The following is an 18731-nucleotide window of genomic DNA, read 5'->3' as shown; positions in this document are numbered from 1 at the left end:
GCCACCTAGCTCTCATCCACATAACTGATACTAATCATGAACGGTAAACAATGGCACCATTGTAAGTGTCTTACTGATGTTTTGCCAGTAGTCATTCATTCATTCATTCATTCTTTCATTCTTTCTTTCTTTTCAGTCTTCTTCCTTCTCCTGAACATTTTGCATTGCAAGACGTGTCACCTTAGTATTGCTGCTTGCAGATAAAAGCTGCAGTTTCATATTGGATTAAGTCTTTTATCACTTTTTATTTTACACGATTGATTAAAAAATATATATTTAATATACTTTATACTTTCCAGTTAACTGCTGTTGTGTCTCCTTCAGGACAAACCTGTAATGCTGCAATCAACGACTTGCTTAAAGGAGACTTATTCTGCTCATTTTCTGGTTCATGATTTTATTTTGGGTTACTACTAGAATAGGTTTTTATGCTTTAATGCTCAAAAAACATCAGTTTCCTCGTACTGTCCAGTGCTGCAGCACCGTATCCCCCCTCGCTCTGTTTTAGCTCCCGTCTCTTTAAGGTTCCCCTCCCAAATACCCAGTCTGCTCTGATTGGTCAGCTCGCACACACCTGACCCAGCACTGCTAACAACAACAGAGCAGCTGTGCTAAATCAATTCTTACTTGCCAAACTAGCCTCTAGGCATGAATTATGCAAATAAGTGACATGGTGACATAGTGTGATGTCACAGAGTAACGCAATTAAAGGCGAGATTACTGACGAGGCGTTTCAGGACCAGTGTTGGGTTTTTTTAAAGATTTTTTTTGGTTGTTTGATGTCTTTTATTTTGATAGGACAGCTTGGAGATGATGGGAAATGTGATGAGAAAGGAGGACTGACATGGCCGCGGGTCGGACTCATACCCTGGGCCGCTGCAGTGAGGACAGGGCCTGTGTGTGGGGGTCAGGCGCTCTACCGACCGAGCTACTGGGACGCCCAAACTTTTCAATTTTCAAGAGCTTTTACATGCACAAGAGTGTCATGTGGCCATCAGTGTTGAATGGTTAAGTGCAATACTTTGTCTCTGTCAACCAGTTGCAATGCACATTTTCCACCAGAGTATTTTAAAGATGATTTAAATGATGTAAAAGGTAAAAGCCTGTTTTACAACAGCTTTAGGGTTCAGAGCTTCTTGTGATGCCTCTTTTTGCACCCACCACTCTAAACCCAACTCTTCCTCACACGTGGTGCAAACAAGGCAAGAGATTTAAACTTTATCTGCACTTTATTACTTCCTTTGAAAAAGGTCATCTAGTTTGGCCTCGTTCTAAGGTTCAGCACAGGTTGAGGGTCTCAAAATGCCAAATCAAAAATCAAATTACATCTGTAAACTGTCAATTATACAAAGTGAATATTAAGTACTGATAGTCAACACCAACTGCTCGGTCAGATTATTTATTCCTCATTTATTTATTATCAAAAAAGGGTGACACAGATAACAAAAAAAGACTGCAAATATGCCGAGTGTCAAAGGTCATGTTCAGGTAAAAGTCTGTTAATGAAGGCTGATCATGTGATGATCTGAGACCAGTACAAAAAGGCGATCAGTTACATATCTGTACTCAGTCTTTGCTTTTATGCATCCACGTTACTGAAGGACACATCAGGGAATGTAATTAAACTCTCTTACACACATTTCTTCACAGTTTGACACATGCTCCGTTTATCTAACCAGGACATGACTAAAAGTGTGAAAACTGCATTCCTACACACACACACAAGGCATTTGTGTTCATAAAAATGACTCTACTACTTGACAAATATAAAATGTCACCAAGTGCAGGATAACAGGTGCAGCAGATACTAGAATTCACTACAAAATTTCCGTGTGGCCGTCGGTTTGATTCAATTTCTTTAGTGTGTGATTCAGTCGAACGTTATTTACATCCCGATTTGATCATCGTATGTACAGCAGCTTTAGTCAAAGGCAAATTGAACCTGTGTGTGGGGAAGCATGAAGGAGTGTTTCATACAAAGTTGAGTACAAAATGTAACGCGAGCCACGAGCATGATAATCTCAGAAGACGGACAGAAACAAACACCAACACGAGGCTTTCTTTATGAATCCCAGTAGACGTTCTTGGCGACCTCGCATCAGCACCATGAGCGCAAGGTCGTGGCTGTGGCCCCTGATGGAGATGTATTCACAGAGACGGCCTGGCACTTTGGAAGAAGGTCAGGAGAGAGCGGCAGCAGTGAGTGGAGTGAACAAACAGCTGTCACCTCTGCATGGAGTGTCTGGAGCCCAGCGACTGTTTCCCACGACTGAGCCCTTTCCTCGGAGCGTCTGGCTGAGGCAGCCCGACCTGCCGCCTGTGCCTCCCTTTGGCCTCTGGCTCTGAGTCACTGAGCTCCAGGTCTGGACAGTATCCGTCACTGTCCTGGTACGATCTTGCGCTTTTTGCTTTGTGTTCGGGTTTAGCCCAAAGTCTCTCCTTGGCTGAACCCTCTCGGGACAGTTTGTCAGAGGCCCGCAGGTCCTCTGTGGTCCGTACCAAGTTAATGGTCGCCTCTTTGAAGGACCTGCCAAAGTGCTCCATGGCAGACTTGCGGAAGCTGCTCTTGTCCAGAGCCTGATTTGAAGCGTCCTTGTCACAGGGCGTCTGGCAAGAACTGTCCTTCAAGAGGCCATTAGATTTAGCCACGCACGCTCGGTCCTGGTCCAGTTTGCCGTTGCTATTGGAGGAGTGGCCGTGAAGCGCAGCGTGCAGGGCTAAAGGTTTACCAGTGGGTTTAACAGGCAGCCGCCCATTGGAGCGCTCGTCTCGCCGACCACGTCCATGCATCTGAGGCTTCCCCTGCCCCAGCCCTTCACCTGCGTATTCAGTCACATTGCCGCTGTTGTCCGGGCAGAGCGGCCCGTTGCCGGATTTGGAACTTCCATTTCCAAGACTGGAGGATTTGGGCATTTTCAGCTTCAGGGTTATCCTTGGAGGTGGACGGAACAGCATACTTTCTCCTGGGTACGAAGAAGGGAGGCCTGGTGACAGAAAAGAAAAGATGTTCAAGACTCAGCTATGATTAAACGTCCCAACTAAATGGATCCTAAAGTGTGTGTATGTAGTGACATAGGAGCTGGGGAGCTCATGGGGAACGGGTGGCTCACCAGCAGAGGCTTCCTGGTTCACAAGCTTCACGTGCAAGTTGAACATCTGCTCCTGGGCTTTACTCTGCAGCAGCTTCAGCTTCTCCCGCCGACTCACCATGTAACACAGATTCCTCACCTGCAAGATGACGGGGAAAAAAAACACTGTCCATTAAAAACAGGCACAACACTACATGTCTGTAAAGATCTATTCTCCTCTCAATGATCTGGCAGCACATGCCTGAGACTTGAGGCCTGACTGTTAACGTGTAACCATACATTAGGATTCACTTCTGAAGTTTTTAATTTACTTCTATTTTTCTTGAAATGCAATTTGTAAGTACTGGTATAAACTCTGCATTGACCTGGTGATTGAACCAGGACAACAACACTGCTGTTTTAAAGCCACTTGTGTCAGCAAGTTCTCTTCCAAATGGCACTTGTCTTGCAGACTGCAGCAAGTTTTCCTCCAGGATCTCTCCTAAATCCTCACAATATCTCACTTTCACACTTCTTCCAGGGCCTGCTACAGAGTTTTCTGCCGATGTGATCTATTTGTAGCGAATTGATTTCAACAGCAGTTCCACGTTGTATAACAAGAAAACAAAACAAAAAAACACTGAAGAAGGTGGATACCTACAATACAATGCATGATGTAAGATCAGCTCAGGAAAGTCCCTGACTTCCCAAATTCAAACCTACAACATTTTCTTAATCATAGATCAAGGTGGATTTTCTCAGCATTTACAGTTGTTAGAATTGTGTGCACACTGGATCATGGGAGAATCCTGTGATGGACATATTTGTTATTTTAACTACATTCCCCTCTGAGATCAATAAAGTATTTGAAATGAAATATATGATAATGTGCTATACTCAAGGGTTTCCCTAAATGTGAGGAAGACTTTGATGCATGTATGTGGCACTGCATAAAGACTGAGAAATGTTCTGGACCACAGTAAGAAGAAATACCAAGCATCAGCACTAAAGGCTGTTAAAAAAAAAGAAGAAGAAGAAGAAAAAAAAAGGCACCCACCCTCTCCAAATCCTGCCGCAGATGCATGAACATCCGCATGCGTGTGTGGATGCTGTCCTCCTGAGGCTGCAGCACCATGTTCTCCTCCTCCTCTTTAGGTGGCAGCAGAGCTTTGTTAAAGTTGGCTTTCCTCTTCAGCTTCCAGTACTGATAGATAAAGTCAGCCAGGCGCTCAGAGAGCCCGAGGGCCTGGGTCAGCTCCTCCAGCTGGATTAGAGTGTGGAAGTCCTCCTCCAGTTCTTGAAGTCTCTGTGCCCGCTGGCCCACCTTCTCCGCCTCGGCGGGAGGTTTGGAGCGAGCTGGGCTCAGGCCAGACTCCCCTGTTTTACACTTGCTGTGCTTCAGGCAGTAAGACTTGAACTTGACTTCATCCCCTTCATCCAGGATGGTCTTCATCTCCAGGCTGTGCTCAAAGGCACAGGTCACATGGAAAGGAGTGGTGCAGTTCTTTACTGAGCACTGTGAAGCAGGAGGGGAGGCAGGTTATTATGTTTGCATGGACTATAAAGCAGTTAGTCGGAGAGGCATTTATAAATGTATATATTTTGCAGAAACCCGATTCCCCCAGTAACTCCGGTTTATATGATTTGTTTCATAATTTGATTATTGTCTCAATGGTTGTGTGGTCCTCAGGAAATATCTTGGTGACACAGTCTAAAAGAAGAACAATGAGGTTTGACATTTTGGGAGATCCACTTATTCACTTTCCTGCCAAAATTCTGATGAGACGACTATGAAGACTGATGCCTGTACACTAAATATGAAACTACAGCCAGGAAACTGTTAGCTTAGCTCAGTACAAACACTGGAAATAATAGGGGGAAGCAGCCAGCACGGCTCTGTCCAAAAGTGTCAAAAATCAGCCAACAACACTTCTCTAGCTCTCTAAACAGTTTTGTATATCATGTTTGTTTAATCTGTACAAAAACTGTGGTTTCATTGGTGGTTATGTGCGGCTCTATATCTTGGCCGGGTGCACTCTCTTTTTGGAAGCGCAACAACAATCCCTGTTTCCAGACTTTCCAACTACCAACTGGCTGTATATTTAAATTTAGTGTAGAGTGATATTAATAATATCATCGAACACTTGGCAAGAAAGTGAATAATCATATTTCGTATGGCCCTTCTGTTAGCCAGTCTTTGTTCCACTGTGACAACATGATCAGTTTTTTCATGAAGGGTTTTCTGTGCATACTGAGCCAGTCCTTTGTATGTTATTTATTTAAGCAGCTCATCATTTTAAACTATTATTTTTCGCTTTTATGTATCCAACCTGACTCAGGCCCCCAGGCTGATTAAAGGAGCAAGCTATAAATCTTTTAAGGTCATGTTTCTTGTCTTCAGAGGATGAATATTTGAAACTCAATGGATAGATTTTGGGTGGACTATTCCTTTAATACAACAAAGATACCCAAATTAAAGTATTTACATGAACATTGCATCAATTTATATTGCATTAATCTGGTTATCATAGAGAATAAATAACGTTCACGTAAAAAATAACTCAGTGAGGACAGAGATCCAGACTCACCTGGATACATGCGCCTGTCTTCAGTTTGCACAGACTGCAGATGAGAGACCAGCGGCTGGGTGGGATGTGGGAGACTTTGGTGATGGGCTCCATCCTCTCGGGACAAGCGATGCTCACCTACACATGAAAAAAAATGTACGTCATAACCAGAGGACACTTAACACTTACTGAAGAACAATCTAAAGAGGTCAAGAGTAAAGCAGAGGATCTAAGTGTTTACCTCAGGTATCCACAGGGCACAGCTGACGTGAGCCCACTTGGTTCCTGCACGTGTTGCCTTCATTGCGCCGCCCTTCTTCGGACACAGAAGGCACTGAGGGTCGATGCTGAGGACACACGTCCGGCACAGCCAGTTACCAACAGGCACTTTGACGATGCCGTAACAGGCCTGTGGGGAGAGCGGCAGGATGGAGCGATTTGTGAAACGGCGCATTCATTATCAGTATAATTCATTTGATATGAGTAGCTAGACAAACGTTATGTTAAGCTCAAGTCCTTCCTTAAAAAAAATTTGCCTTCCAAATATCCAATAAACCCCCCCCACCACCCCACCCCCGACAGCTGCATTCAAATGTTTATATTTGAATACTAGCACAACAGCTAACCTATAGATTTACATATTGAACATCAAGTATTCAGTCTAGTAATATTATACAACACAGAATCACTCAACCACTGAAATGTTGCAAATATAACACAAGTTAAGTGTTGAATTCTCGAACTGTTGACTGACATTAAATGCCCACATGTATATTTGACTTCATAATGTCTGTATGTTCATTTTCTTTGCACTGTGGTTATTTTGTCTCCTTCAAAAACCAGATTATTTACTTGTGACAGCAGTTTTCACCAGTAACAGAGATTCAAAAATCAGCTCGTATGTTTCTTATGTGAAATAATGAATCAACTGATGACATAAAGAGGTGTACTCGTGTTTACCTGGTGCACGCAGATGTTGCACTTGTCACAGAACACCATGTCGTTCCCCTCTTCGCTGTCGGGGGAACGGCACACGTCGCAGATCACATCCTCGTCGTACTCGATCCCCAGGCCTTCAACCGTCTCGATGGCGTGGTTCATGTTGTCATGGCACTGCCTCTCCAGAGCCTCCATGGCGCGCTCCATTGTCAGCTCGTCTATGCGCTCCTCCCCTGGAAGACAAACCCCACTTGGTCAGAGAAACCCCAGCAGACTGTCGGGACATCATAAGTCCAAATCTTAATGCTCTTATCTCCGTCTTAGAGAGACAGATACTGTCCAGTAAATCTAAATTTCATGGTGCATTATCCTCTCGTGATCCTGTCCCTTACCCATACGGTCGAGCTCTCTGTTGAGCGTGTTCAGCCAGTAAAGGTCCACATCGTCCAGATCGTAGCGACACATGGCCTCTGCCAGCTCCCTGATGTTGACATAACCCGGTTCTGTTGACTCCTGGCTCGAGCACTGGACGTACTTCCTCTGGTGGCTGTAAAGCACCTCCTTGGTTTTCTCCACCATAACTCTGAACGCAGAAGAGACACGGTCACAACCTGTCAGCATCGTAGCAAGTTTAGACTGATGTGTTCCCAGTGGGAATCCGACAGCGTTACCTGACTGACGGCTGTGGGATGGTGTCTGGACTCGCCAGCACCTGGACTCCCTTCTCCCACTCCATCTTCCAGGTGTCCGCCAGCAGGTAGTAGTCCTCCGGGGACACATGGTGGGAGTCAGGCAGCTTCATGGCACTGATCAGGTCTTTTCTGAACACCTGTGGGATAGGAAGCAGAACATAGTCAGTCACACACACACACACACACAGGTCGTCAGGTTTAAAACTTGACTTCATCTTGACAGCAGGAACTCACTTCAGCCGGTTTCTTCTGGCTGGAGGCGGGGGTTCCAGGTTTACTGCCATACTTGTTGGAGGAGCAGAAGGAAGTAGAGGGACCTAAATAAAGGAAGACGGTGTGAATATGAGAGCAGCGAGGAACATAAGGTGGTCTGGTTTAGGTTATGGGGTCCTTGAGATTGATGACTCACTCTCATTGTCAGAACTGTCGCTGCTGCTTGAGGACCTGAGACGTTTCATCCTGTAACATCCTGCAGAAGAGGACATTAAAACATTTATAATAAAAAACTGTGTGTTTAAGATCATTAAAAGATTAAACTTGTTTAAAAAAAAACAAACATCACAGGACTAGCTGAGATAAAAGACAGACAGGAAATAGTTACTCACCATAAATTTCAAGTTGCAAAGCATGCTAGTAGATTCCACTGATAATCTCTTAACCACTTAACTTTGTGCCTGCAAATAAGAAATATATGTCAGCCCAACAAGTTTCATTGAAAAAGACATGTATGGAGCAAAACATTTATTTAGACTTCACGTTATTGGGTTGCCAGGGCCCAAAATGACGTCTTCAATTGCTTCTTTCGTCCAACCAACAGTCCAAAACACAAAGAGTCTTCATTTAAAATCAGAAATGACAAAGTAAAGCAGCAAATCCTCACATTTAAGAAGCTTTAACCAACATATATTTAGCATTTTTGCTTGAAACATGATGAAAAGATTTCAAGATTATTAAAATATTTTGGCAATTAAAAAAGGTGCAATATGTAAGAACTGAACACGTGTCGAACTCAAAACAAACAGGGGGCAGCAATCGCTAAACTAACCGCTAACTGCTGCCGGTCGGACACTTTTCTGTGAAAAATGTAGTTTAGTCATTAATAATTGGATATCGAAGCAGAGCATTTAGCAGATGAGTGGCTGCTCGCATTAGTGCATATCGAGGTCAAAATGTTTCTGATTTCTTTTTGCAGTTATTTTTAAAATTGTTGACAGTTTAAGGTGAAGTAAAACAGAGCAGGCTCACAGTCTGTGCCTGTAGCCCACTGAACCAGCGATCATTAAAAAGGTTTCTAAATACTGAGGGACTCAAAACCACAGCAGCCCCAAATACAGTACGCTGTTTCAACAGACAGGACATGCCTCGCATTCCCCATGAGGACAGGAGGGGCAGGAGGGGGCATGAAGCCAACTCCTCTCCATACCATAGTGTGAGTTAAATCCACTGATGCCAACTGCTCGGTTACACGTACAAGCTGTTTACCAGCTCGTTACTAAATCCAGACTAGAGCTACGGACATTTTCCAGTCTGATCACAGTGAATGACTATTGACACACGCTGATCTGTCTCAAACAACACGACCATCGGGAGTCATCTTTTCACTACGTCTTACTGCTGTTTTTAAGATAAAAATCAATCAACACAAATCACACCCTGTGCGTGTTCACCTCCACAGCGGGGCTCAAAACGACAGACATCTGCTACTGTCAGTGTTTCCACCATCTCTGAACGCAGCAAACATTGTGGGCTCAGTTACTCGAGGCTGATAAATAAACAAAATGATGAATGACGAACAATGTGAAGGCCTGTTTGTGTATAAAGCTACGATTCTGTATGGAAGGAAATAAAAAGTAGAGACGGTACACAGATCTGGACGAACCTTACTGACTTAATATTCAGATAAATACGTATATTTACAGTGTTTCCATTCAGTTTTTTCAGTTCAATTAAAAAAATACTTTCTCACTTTCATTTTTTTCATTAAAGCTGCTGTAAGAATTATTTCCTTAGTAATCACTGTTATACAGTGGTATGTCAGTAACCCTCGTCTCTCCTCCGCCTGCTCATGCGGTACAAGAGAAAATATATTTTCTGGTATCCCTGCCCACTTCATCCAATCAGGACAGAGGACTTTATAAAAGAGGCGGTCCTGTCTGCATGGGGAACAATCAAGGTTGTGTAATTATAAGTAAGCGTGCAGCTCTCGAAGATTTCCAGAGGCGGCAATAGCAGGTGTATTTTCGGACCTCACTGCTTCCCACAGATCCAGTGTCGCCTGTGTGACGTCAGCTGGCAGCTTTGCTACGCCTCCATAACACCACATGAAAATCGATTTGCACCTTTTATCTCAGTTTTTCAAGATTCATCATCCGCTGTTACCCGGACAAACAAAACTGTGACGTCACTCTGATCCACCCTCTGTGGCCGACCAGCCACTGCCGGGTGGACGCGTCACTCACTGTGCGCCGCTTGGGATGTTTTCTGGGAAAGTCGCCACAGAAACCCAGTGTATTTCTCTGGTATTACAGCAAATGCAAGTGCTGTCATCAGTGGGCCACAGGCTCGATCATCATTGTGTTACCTCATCCTGCGTTAGTGATTTAACAGATATTTATTCACATGAAAATCTTCAAGATTATTACTTTAAAGTATCTCACAATGAAGCAGTTAGTTAACAGACTCTTGATAATCTAACGGAAACATACAAGACATTTGCTGATTACAGCTTTTCACATGTGCATTTTGTATTTTTCTCTGTTTTATATTGTTGTAAACTGAATAGCTGAGGGGTTCGGACTGTTTGTCACAAAAAAACAAGCAGCCTCAGTGTCATATTTTAGTATAACACTGTGTTGTACTCTACAAACATGAACAAAGTGAGTGTGAGTGTTTCACCATTAAGTAACTTGAGTAACAGTGTTGCCGTAGACAGAAAATAAGACAGTACCAGACCCTTTATTAGCCTTATTGTTACTAATATTAGTCACACATACACAGTATAATCTGGTTGAGATCACGGATATGACATCACACATTAAAGAAACCCCTCTGCAGTTTGTGAGCAGCAGGAAACAATGACTAAAATTGTGGTTGAAACCTTGTTGACATTTTCTTTCCCACATTTATTTTTACTTGTCTGGGGTGCTTTTAGAAGAAAAAAAAAATACACCGGTTAACAGCCAGGTCCCTGCCCTGTGCAGAGAGCCATGTTGGCGCCAAACACACACACACACACACACACACACACACACACACACACACACACACACACACACACACACACACAGAGGCAGGCCTGCTGTAGCACTGCAGGCTGTGCAGAAATCAAACATGGGCGCCACCGCCGCCGTACAAAGATGTCACTTCCTAGAGCCATTAACACGAATATTCACACAGCTGCACTGGGTTTGTTATTCAATGTGGGGAGCGGGGAACTACCGGAAACGTGTCGCTGGTTTTAATGTAAGATAATGAAGCAGAGGGAGTCCTGAGAAAGAAGAAGAAGAAGAAAAAAAAAAAAGAGCAGGCCCCGTGGCCTGAATAAACCATCCAGGGCAAATCCTGGCACACTGAGCCCCACACTGAACACTCGAGCATATTGTTCACATTCCTGCCGTCTTACCTCCGCTGCTATCCGCGTTACTGCGACCTCCTGTCAGCCCAGACGACCCAGTCCGGCGTATGCGTATAAAAACAGAGGCTCTTGCTCCCAAGCTGTGGATCAAACTGAGGGTTTTGTATCCCACCACAGTGGGAATCTCCTGGGTTGCAATCTGTCCACCACCACGGCACAACAGCTCTATTGTACCACGCGTCCCGCCGGGTCCTAAACCCCGCCGCTTTCGCTCCAGCCTGGGGGGCGCTCGATTTCTCCACGGGCGTGCACCACAACACCAGTCCCTGTATTTAATAACCACGCGTGTGCTTTTCAGTTATTCTATGTTTTTTTTTTAATGTGACTCTGCCATCTTATAAAAGACAGGGGTGTCATTTGAGTGTAGAAACAAACAAATTACAGACATTATGTGCATTCATTAAGACAGGTCGCTCTACAAAAACTGGATGCTCAGGTACAAAAAGATTTACAAATACAAAAAGTACATCACAAGAAGTCCCCGTTTACTTTTTTTTTTTTTCTGAAAGGCAATTGTACAAAACTGTTTGATGTGTCCGGCTATATTTAGCTTTAACTAAATCTGCAATGTGATAAAGCACAGACTGGGGGAGGTCAAGCCGTTGACTGGAACAAGCGACAGTGAGACAAGTGCTGATTCAGTAGGTGGAAGTCAGATAGATGAGCCGCTGACTGATTCACTGAGGAAGATCGCACATTGCTGATCAACTCCCTAACTCAAAGTCGTGATTCACCCTGTTTCAGAGAAACACTGGAGGACGTTTCTAAGCACAAAGAAAAATAAATCACTACTTTGATGAGTAATTTACAGAATGTTTTACCAGCATGACAGTAAAATACACAGTCAGACAGACAGGAGTATTTACATTTACAGCTTGTTCAAACATGTTAAACTTCAGGTGCTCTTTTTTTTCAAAAAAACAAAAGGTCATGTTGATCAGATTACAAAGAGGAAACAGGATGTTCCTCATATAGCCACTACAAACCCTGTGGCGGTGACCTGAACTGAAACTACACTAACTGAGGACAGATTATTTACTTTATTGTGATTAGACTGCTGATACCTGCGTCGGCACATTTGTCACCCTATAACTAGTATTTCAATCGTGTCACTTTGAGAGTACACGTGTGAAAAGCCTGAAGTCACATGTTATGGAACTTTTGCTAAAAAAATGATGTGTCTATACAAAAACATTTGTTAAAGAGTATAAAACAAATATTATAAAATGAAAAATAAATCCCATGAGTTGCCTGAATCAAAACCCAGCATGCGTTTACACTGTTTAGTGTAAACTGATCAGTTAATCCGAATGAACAGTGAGATACACACTCAAACTTCCACAACTCAACTTTGGCCTAACGGATATTAACAAAGATGTAGTTATCGTCTACACAACATGTCTCAAATATACACGTTTTGAACAAGTCCATTATCTAAACCACATACACAAATAAATCCTCAGAAGAAATAAAAATATGATCTATGTATATATAAAATATTTTCCCTCAGGCATTCTTGTGCTCATGTTTTTTTTTTTTTTTTCACTGCAACGACGGTTTCAGACCGCAAAGAAAAACAAAGCTTTAAATAAAAATGAATGACATTTACAGCAAAGAGCTACATTCACAATCGATGAAAGCAACAGAATTACAGAATACATTCATAGAGCTATAAATATTCACAGCACTCTGAGCGACTAGTGGATGTTAAGTGGTGTACAGCGAGTCCTCTGCTGGCTCATGGTTGACGAACTCAATTGTTTTAATCCAAGGCTTTATCAAACACGGTCCTTAATATTTTTCCTTCCTACCTAATTTTTGAGGACAAAAACAGGCAAATAATCTACTGATATTCAAACTGAGCTTGACGGCAGGGGGGTTTAGGAAATCAAACTGAATGTCTGATGAGCAGTTTATAATCTGATACTCATTCACAGGCCCATCTGCATGTCAGCGAAGTTGAAGAAGTTGTCCACGTCTCGAGAGGATGTGTTTTTGTTATCAGAGACAAAAACCTGAGAAACACAAAGACATAAAATATTTGATATTTTGCTAGAGAAATTGAACTGATATATGTCGAAAAGTAGGAAAGACACACGCCACAACTACAGCGCCTACCTTGGTCCCACTGAACACTTCATTAGCGATGTTCTTGCAGGCTTCCACGACTCCGTCACCGTTCAGCTCGAGGGCGATGACAGGACCTTTAGTAGCAAGATATGAAAGTCACAATCCAACAGTGATTCTCAGCTGCTGTACGACTCCACAGCTCCATTTACACTACAGCAAAATACAGGTCTCCCTTCTCAGTGCCTTATGCTGCCACTTTAACACACACTTTGGTTGTGAAACTGCTTTCAACTAAAATGGGGATCCTGAGACTTTCAGTTGATTTCTGCAATGTATACCAGATCGATGCTGGGTAACTAGCAGTCAGCGATGTTGTAATAATAAACATCATGTCAGCATACTGACCAAACCACATTTTTTGCTTCTGAAAAAAGAAAGAAGACTGTGGTGTGAGAAGGAGTAATTTGGATGGAAGAAGGAAATCAGAAGAAATAGAGCCGTGTCAGTTTTCAACAGAAAAGCATAACAAACGATCATTATTTAAAGCATTATGTACAGCTATTGGATTACAAAGTGGCTTTTTAAGATTCACTGTGCTTGTTTCACTCTGCTCTGCTGTGGTACGTAAAAACACAACTTGACACTCTCAGTACTGTAAATGTAAATGAGCCTGCAGGAAACTAGCTGGACACAACTTTGTCAGGTAAAATCAGTCAAACCTAGCGGAGTTCCTTGGCAGCGGAAAATTAAAAGAAAACACCACAAAAAAAGAGAAAGTACCTTTGGTGATCCACTCCACGAGATCCTCTGCACTGTTCTGAAACACCCGCTTCACATCTTCAGGTCGCATTGACACTTCTTTCGTCTGGATCAGCACAAATCCTTTAGCAGATGCCTGTGTGAGATGGGAAAAGTTCAATAATAAAGATCTAAAAGGTTTTCAGTCAACCATTAGGTACTTGAAAAATCCTTCATGTACGCACAGACAGGAGATAACATGTAAAGATGAGTCTTGGGACAAGATGTAACTGTTGTAGATCCAGTCTGATGCTTATCCGACAAGAGTAATGCATATTTGGGCAATGACACAAACATCACTGGAATGTTTTAGTAGCAACACGGCTAGTTAAGGAAGGGCGGCTTAACATTTCCGATTCGTCATTCTTCAAACATTTTAAATATTCAAATTGAACTACTAATTTGTGTCATATGTGAGCGCTCCATAAGGAAATGCTGATGTGTGACTCGAAAAACACATCGAGTGCATTGAGGTGCAACAGCCTCAACTGGAGAAGGTGGCATTTTAAACTACAACTCATAGATATTTAGAAGGAGTCTGGTAAGACTTGTTATCTTAAACCCTCTTTCTTGGAGGATGAGACTCAACAATCGACTATCTTTTTGGTGCGTTTACGAAGAGCTCGGACAAATCCTACTGATTCGACCTTTAAGTTTAATCTTCTTAGGGGTTTAATCTTTGCATTATGTTAATATGACATGAGGTTCAGTTAGCTTCTCACAGAAATGTCTTTCATAGGGATACGTTTAACTTAAATACTATATAGTTTATACTTATAGTATATACTATATTGAGAACATTTCAGAGACTGTACTTTCTTACTTTTGAGTCAAGAAGTTGAATCAGGAATTCTACTTTAGGCAGAGCCACTTTAGTTGTTTTTTTTTTTTACACAAGTATCTGTACTTTTACTTGAGTAAATAATGTGTGTAGTCTGGATTTGACTGAGAACCAGCTGTAGATTGCTCTACTTGTTTTGGATCATGTAAAGGTGGACGTTGAACAATCTACAGTTCCTCTATATTTAACTTCATTTGCATACTTCAACTTCTGTTCTTTCTATACAATAGTGCAAGCTGGTTTTGACTGGTTTTGCTTTTCTTTCACTTTCAACTTTTCACAAGCTAAAAAATGGCTGACCGCAATCAAACTTTTAGCAGTGTATTATATCATCACTAAATAAGGTCTGACGCATCATTACCACCACCATCCTAATAACATTTCCATTTGTTAGCACTTCATAACCACTGGTGTTAAATGAAGTGAAACCTCCTCACATTCACATCCTTTTTTTTATTCTTCTCACCTCATCAATCATTTTGCGGGCATTTGCAGTGGTGTACTCTCCAGCGAAGAAAACAAAGAGGCAGGACTCTTCACTGTCCTTACGCCTCCCTCCCTTTGTCAAAGGCACAATGCTGCGTGCGGGGTCACCGGAGATTCGAACAGACTTGAATTCAGACTCTGCATCCGGGGCTGGTACAGAATCCAGAACCGCTGAAGCCTCGGGCAACAAGCTCCAGTTGTTCTCTCCGGACACAGGCGTGAAGTCGTGGATGTTGCTCCAGTTGTTGTTGAATATGCTGAGCCCGGCGTCCTTAAAGTGGAAGGCCAGCTCGGGGTAGTAGTACTGAAAGCAGCTGAACTTCATCCCCGTAGACGACTCGATGATGGGCTGAGTGGCGCAGCACAAGAACACCTCCATCTTTTTACAGTCCCGTGTGCGAAACTGCTGACAGGCCACCACGCACTTGATGTCCTTACAGTCTCTGAAAAACACACTGCCCTTGACAGGTCCTAGAACAATGCGGCAGTTGACACAGTCATCGATGGTGATAGTGGCCGAATGGTCTAACACAAAGATGTTGCAGTTCTCACACTCCTGGATGACAAACTGTTGGCCGTTCAGTTTGCCAGGCAGACGACCTACTGTGACATCTTTGAGCCCTGTCAGCATGTAGTCTTTAGGATCAACCTGTGCAAAGAGAAAGATACAGATGAGTACATAAACATACATTTAGAGATTTTTTTAACAACCTGCGTATCTGACATATTCCCACCTCCATCATCCGATACCCATACGAATATCTCTGTAAGAGTGCAGAGCGTTTTAGGCATGCTTATTATTATGCATGACATCTATTCTGTTAACGCTCGTCTGACATTACAGTTGCTTGGCTTTTCCATGCATTTCTGATATTTGATAACTTGTAAACTTGCAGGCATACTTGTCAACCCTCCTGATTTTCCTTGGAGACCCCTGTTTTTCATTGCCCTCTCCCAGTTTCCCTTACAGAGTCACAATTCTCTTGTATTTCTCCCAATGTAAAACAACTTTTCACACTTTTTTCCCCTCTTGTTTAATTTTTCTATTTCCGGCAATGTACAGCATGTAGTAGTCAAAGATATCAATACGTCAGTACACAAGCTTGGGTAATAATGGACTACATGTTACAGAATTACGTTATCAGGTAAAGTTATAGAACAAAAAGGTAATCAGATTACAGATACACTCAGTAAGAAGGAGGACTACTAACAGGATTACAATTCTAAAATAAAGAATGATATATAAGTCTGTAACCATGCACACGTAACACAACATCACTCTGTTCTTGAGTGAAACCGACTGCACAAGTGTGTATCCTTAAAGAAAACACACTTGTTATAAAGATGAAACAAGAGTCATCTTATTTTTATTTCTTTTCTCTCGTATTTATTTGCATATTTTTGGTACTGAGGTAATCCAAAAGTAACATAAATAAATAAAGTTGCATTACTTTACTATTGTGGTACATGTATTACGTTGCTGGCTATATTTTTAAACCCCAACTCTGACGGTACATATCGATTCTTAATATTTCAGGCAGTTTCAGTACTCATTTTCTATGAGATGCTGGTACCAGTTGTGATTTCATAATCTCTCTTTCATATTCTTTTAGACTGTATCTAAAATAGTATGATATTTAATGTTTTCCACTGTCATTCTGCTGTTTTCTACAAAAGTCGTACCTTGTTGTCATGTCATAGCCTTGCTTTTTTTATATTTGTCTTTTAATGAATATCTATAATTTTATGCCGTTCACTTCTTCAAAATGGAATCGAAAATGGTATGGAGTATCAATATTTTCAAGGTATTGTATGGAAGTTAGAAATCTCAGTATAGTGACAACACTAGCATGTAAACTGCTGTTATACTGCGCCTCCTCCTCCTCCTCTGTGTGAAGGGTCAGAGAAATTCAGAAGAGAAAGAAATTGTAAGAGACATTTTTGTTTTGTCTTGTTTTGGAAACGTTTCACCACTTGGGGTAGCGGTGCCGATGTCAGGGAGGCAGAGGCCATATAATCAAGGTCACTTGACGCAGGTGTTGCAGACTGGGAAGAGGCAAACAGTTTTTTAACGTGAGGCAGTGATTGTAAATCAAATGTTACGTTTTCTTTTATGTATGATTAGCAAATGACTCATCACAGAGAAAGTGGTACTCTGTTGTATTGTATTTGACATTTCGTCATTTTTTGCACGCGTCACAACAAATCCATCCGCAACCGTGGCAACTTTTTTTGACAGGCGAAGGATGGAAGAATTTTCATGCTTTTTGTAAAATCTTTGCGTCAATTTTTTCTTTCAATCCCCCATGGGGGGGTCACACCAACATCAATCCCAACAGAGAGGCTGACAACCATAGGGCAGTGGCGTGCACAGGCTGTCCAAGAGCAGGGGCAAGAAATGACTGAACGAAGACCGGTGAAGAAATCTTTTTTTGACAGTGAAATTGAAAGTATTTAACCAAAAAAAAAAAAAAAGTTGTTGCAATGCACTCAATATTTTGTCACCACAATGCAGGAAACGAGCATTTTTCTACGGAAGGACCCCAGACTCAGACAGACCTCTCCTGTGGCTTCCCTAGGTTGTATGCTTGCAGGTGCAGGTGCTACTCCAAAACCGGATACTGCATGAGGCTGTGTGTTATTTGATGTAACCAGTATTAAAGTGCAACATCCCATGAGTCAAAACGGAAGTCAGACCGCCCATTGGTTAACGCCTGTAATGTCTGAACGGAACATCTTAAGCGCGGTCAGCTGAGGAGCAGTGAACTACACGGTGCTGTGTAGTAATCCCATAATGAGATAACGCTGGATACAAGAAGTGAGAGACAATCTCGGGAGTGTTTACAACTTATAATAAGCACTGCATGCTTCCTGTGGCTACTTAGGTAACAGGTAGCGTGTGAATCTGGGACTAGGTGGGCTAATAATTTACTGCTGCGCAGTCAATCTCAGCGTGTAAACACTGCTCAATAAATCAGGCTAGAAATGCAAATATCGCCATGAGGACACAACAGGGTGACTTGACACTCATAGACAAATCGTAAAGGGCAGCTGAACATTTACGTTTTTGCGAAACAAACGCTGGCTTCATTTTTATTTATTTTTTTATCTATGAAGTGGCGAAACATTAAATGACAAGTAAGCTAGCTGCACCTCTTGAATGTGCAGTAGCTACCTGGAAGCGACTTAACACACCAGTTAAAATGTTAAAGCAGTCCGGCACAGCTACTTCAGACCTCCATATGCCACCAGGTGTGAGTTAATGTCAGTGTATCCTATTACTTTATGTGATTACAGTCCCTCACGTTACCTTTTCCCTCTTGTCCCAGCTGTACTGCTTCGGAGCCTCGTCGGTGTTGTTGCCAAGGGGAACAGCGTTGCTTGTCGTCGTAGTTTCAACAGTCGTCGTCGTCGGCGTAAAATCCTCTTTTTCGGACGACTTTCTTTTGGATTTCTTCGAGAAGAAGCACCCCATTTTGGTCTGATAGGTAGAGACCAGATAACTCCAGTTTTTTCCCGACCGTAATTAGCTCGGAGAACAAGTAAATGTGAGGCAGAAGCTTACGTGCACTTCAGTTGTCAAGATTTTTTTTTTTTTTTAGCTTCCTGTTTCCCAGCTACGTTTCGCAACCAATC

The 18731-nt window shown here is 42.4% G+C and overlaps 2 protein-coding genes across 2 annotated transcripts; both read right to left on the bottom strand.

The window, feature by feature from the left end:
- Positions 1 to 1383: 1383 nt before the first annotated feature.
- jade3 (jade family PHD finger 3) lies at positions 1384 to 11129 on the bottom strand. Its single transcript, XM_073475939.1, has 12 exons — positions 10889 to 11129; positions 7872 to 7940; positions 7676 to 7735; positions 7501 to 7583; positions 7246 to 7403; positions 6967 to 7157; positions 6596 to 6807; positions 5877 to 6044; positions 5657 to 5773; positions 4126 to 4584; positions 3111 to 3228; positions 1384 to 2984 (listed from the first exon to the last, which is right to left on the bottom strand). Exons 3-12 carry the CDS (start codon positions 7722 to 7724, stop codon positions 2224 to 2226), a joined length of 2316 nt encoding a protein of 771 aa, XP_073332040.1. The 5' UTR covers positions 7725 to 7735; positions 7872 to 7940; positions 10889 to 11129; the 3' UTR covers positions 1384 to 2223.
- A 69-nt stretch (positions 11130 to 11198) lies between these two features.
- On the bottom strand, positions 11199 to 18673 carry rp2 (RP2 activator of ARL3 GTPase). Its single transcript, XM_073475940.1, has 5 exons — positions 18406 to 18673; positions 15076 to 15744; positions 13751 to 13865; positions 13019 to 13104; positions 11199 to 12915 (listed from the first exon to the last, which is right to left on the bottom strand). The coding sequence occupies exons 1-5, from the start codon at positions 18568 to 18570 to the stop codon at positions 12832 to 12834; spliced, it is 1119 nt and encodes a 372-aa protein (XP_073332041.1). The 5' UTR covers positions 18571 to 18673; the 3' UTR covers positions 11199 to 12831.
- Between the last annotated feature and the right edge of the window lie 58 nt (positions 18674 to 18731).

The sequence above is a fragment of the Pagrus major genome, chromosome 11 (assembly GCF_040436345.1).
Source record: "Pagrus major chromosome 11, Pma_NU_1.0".
Classification (NCBI taxonomy): domain Eukaryota; kingdom Metazoa; phylum Chordata; class Actinopteri; order Spariformes; family Sparidae; genus Pagrus; species Pagrus major.
Note: the sequence above shows the minus strand (reverse complement) of the source record. Positions and strands in the feature narration are given on the sequence as shown.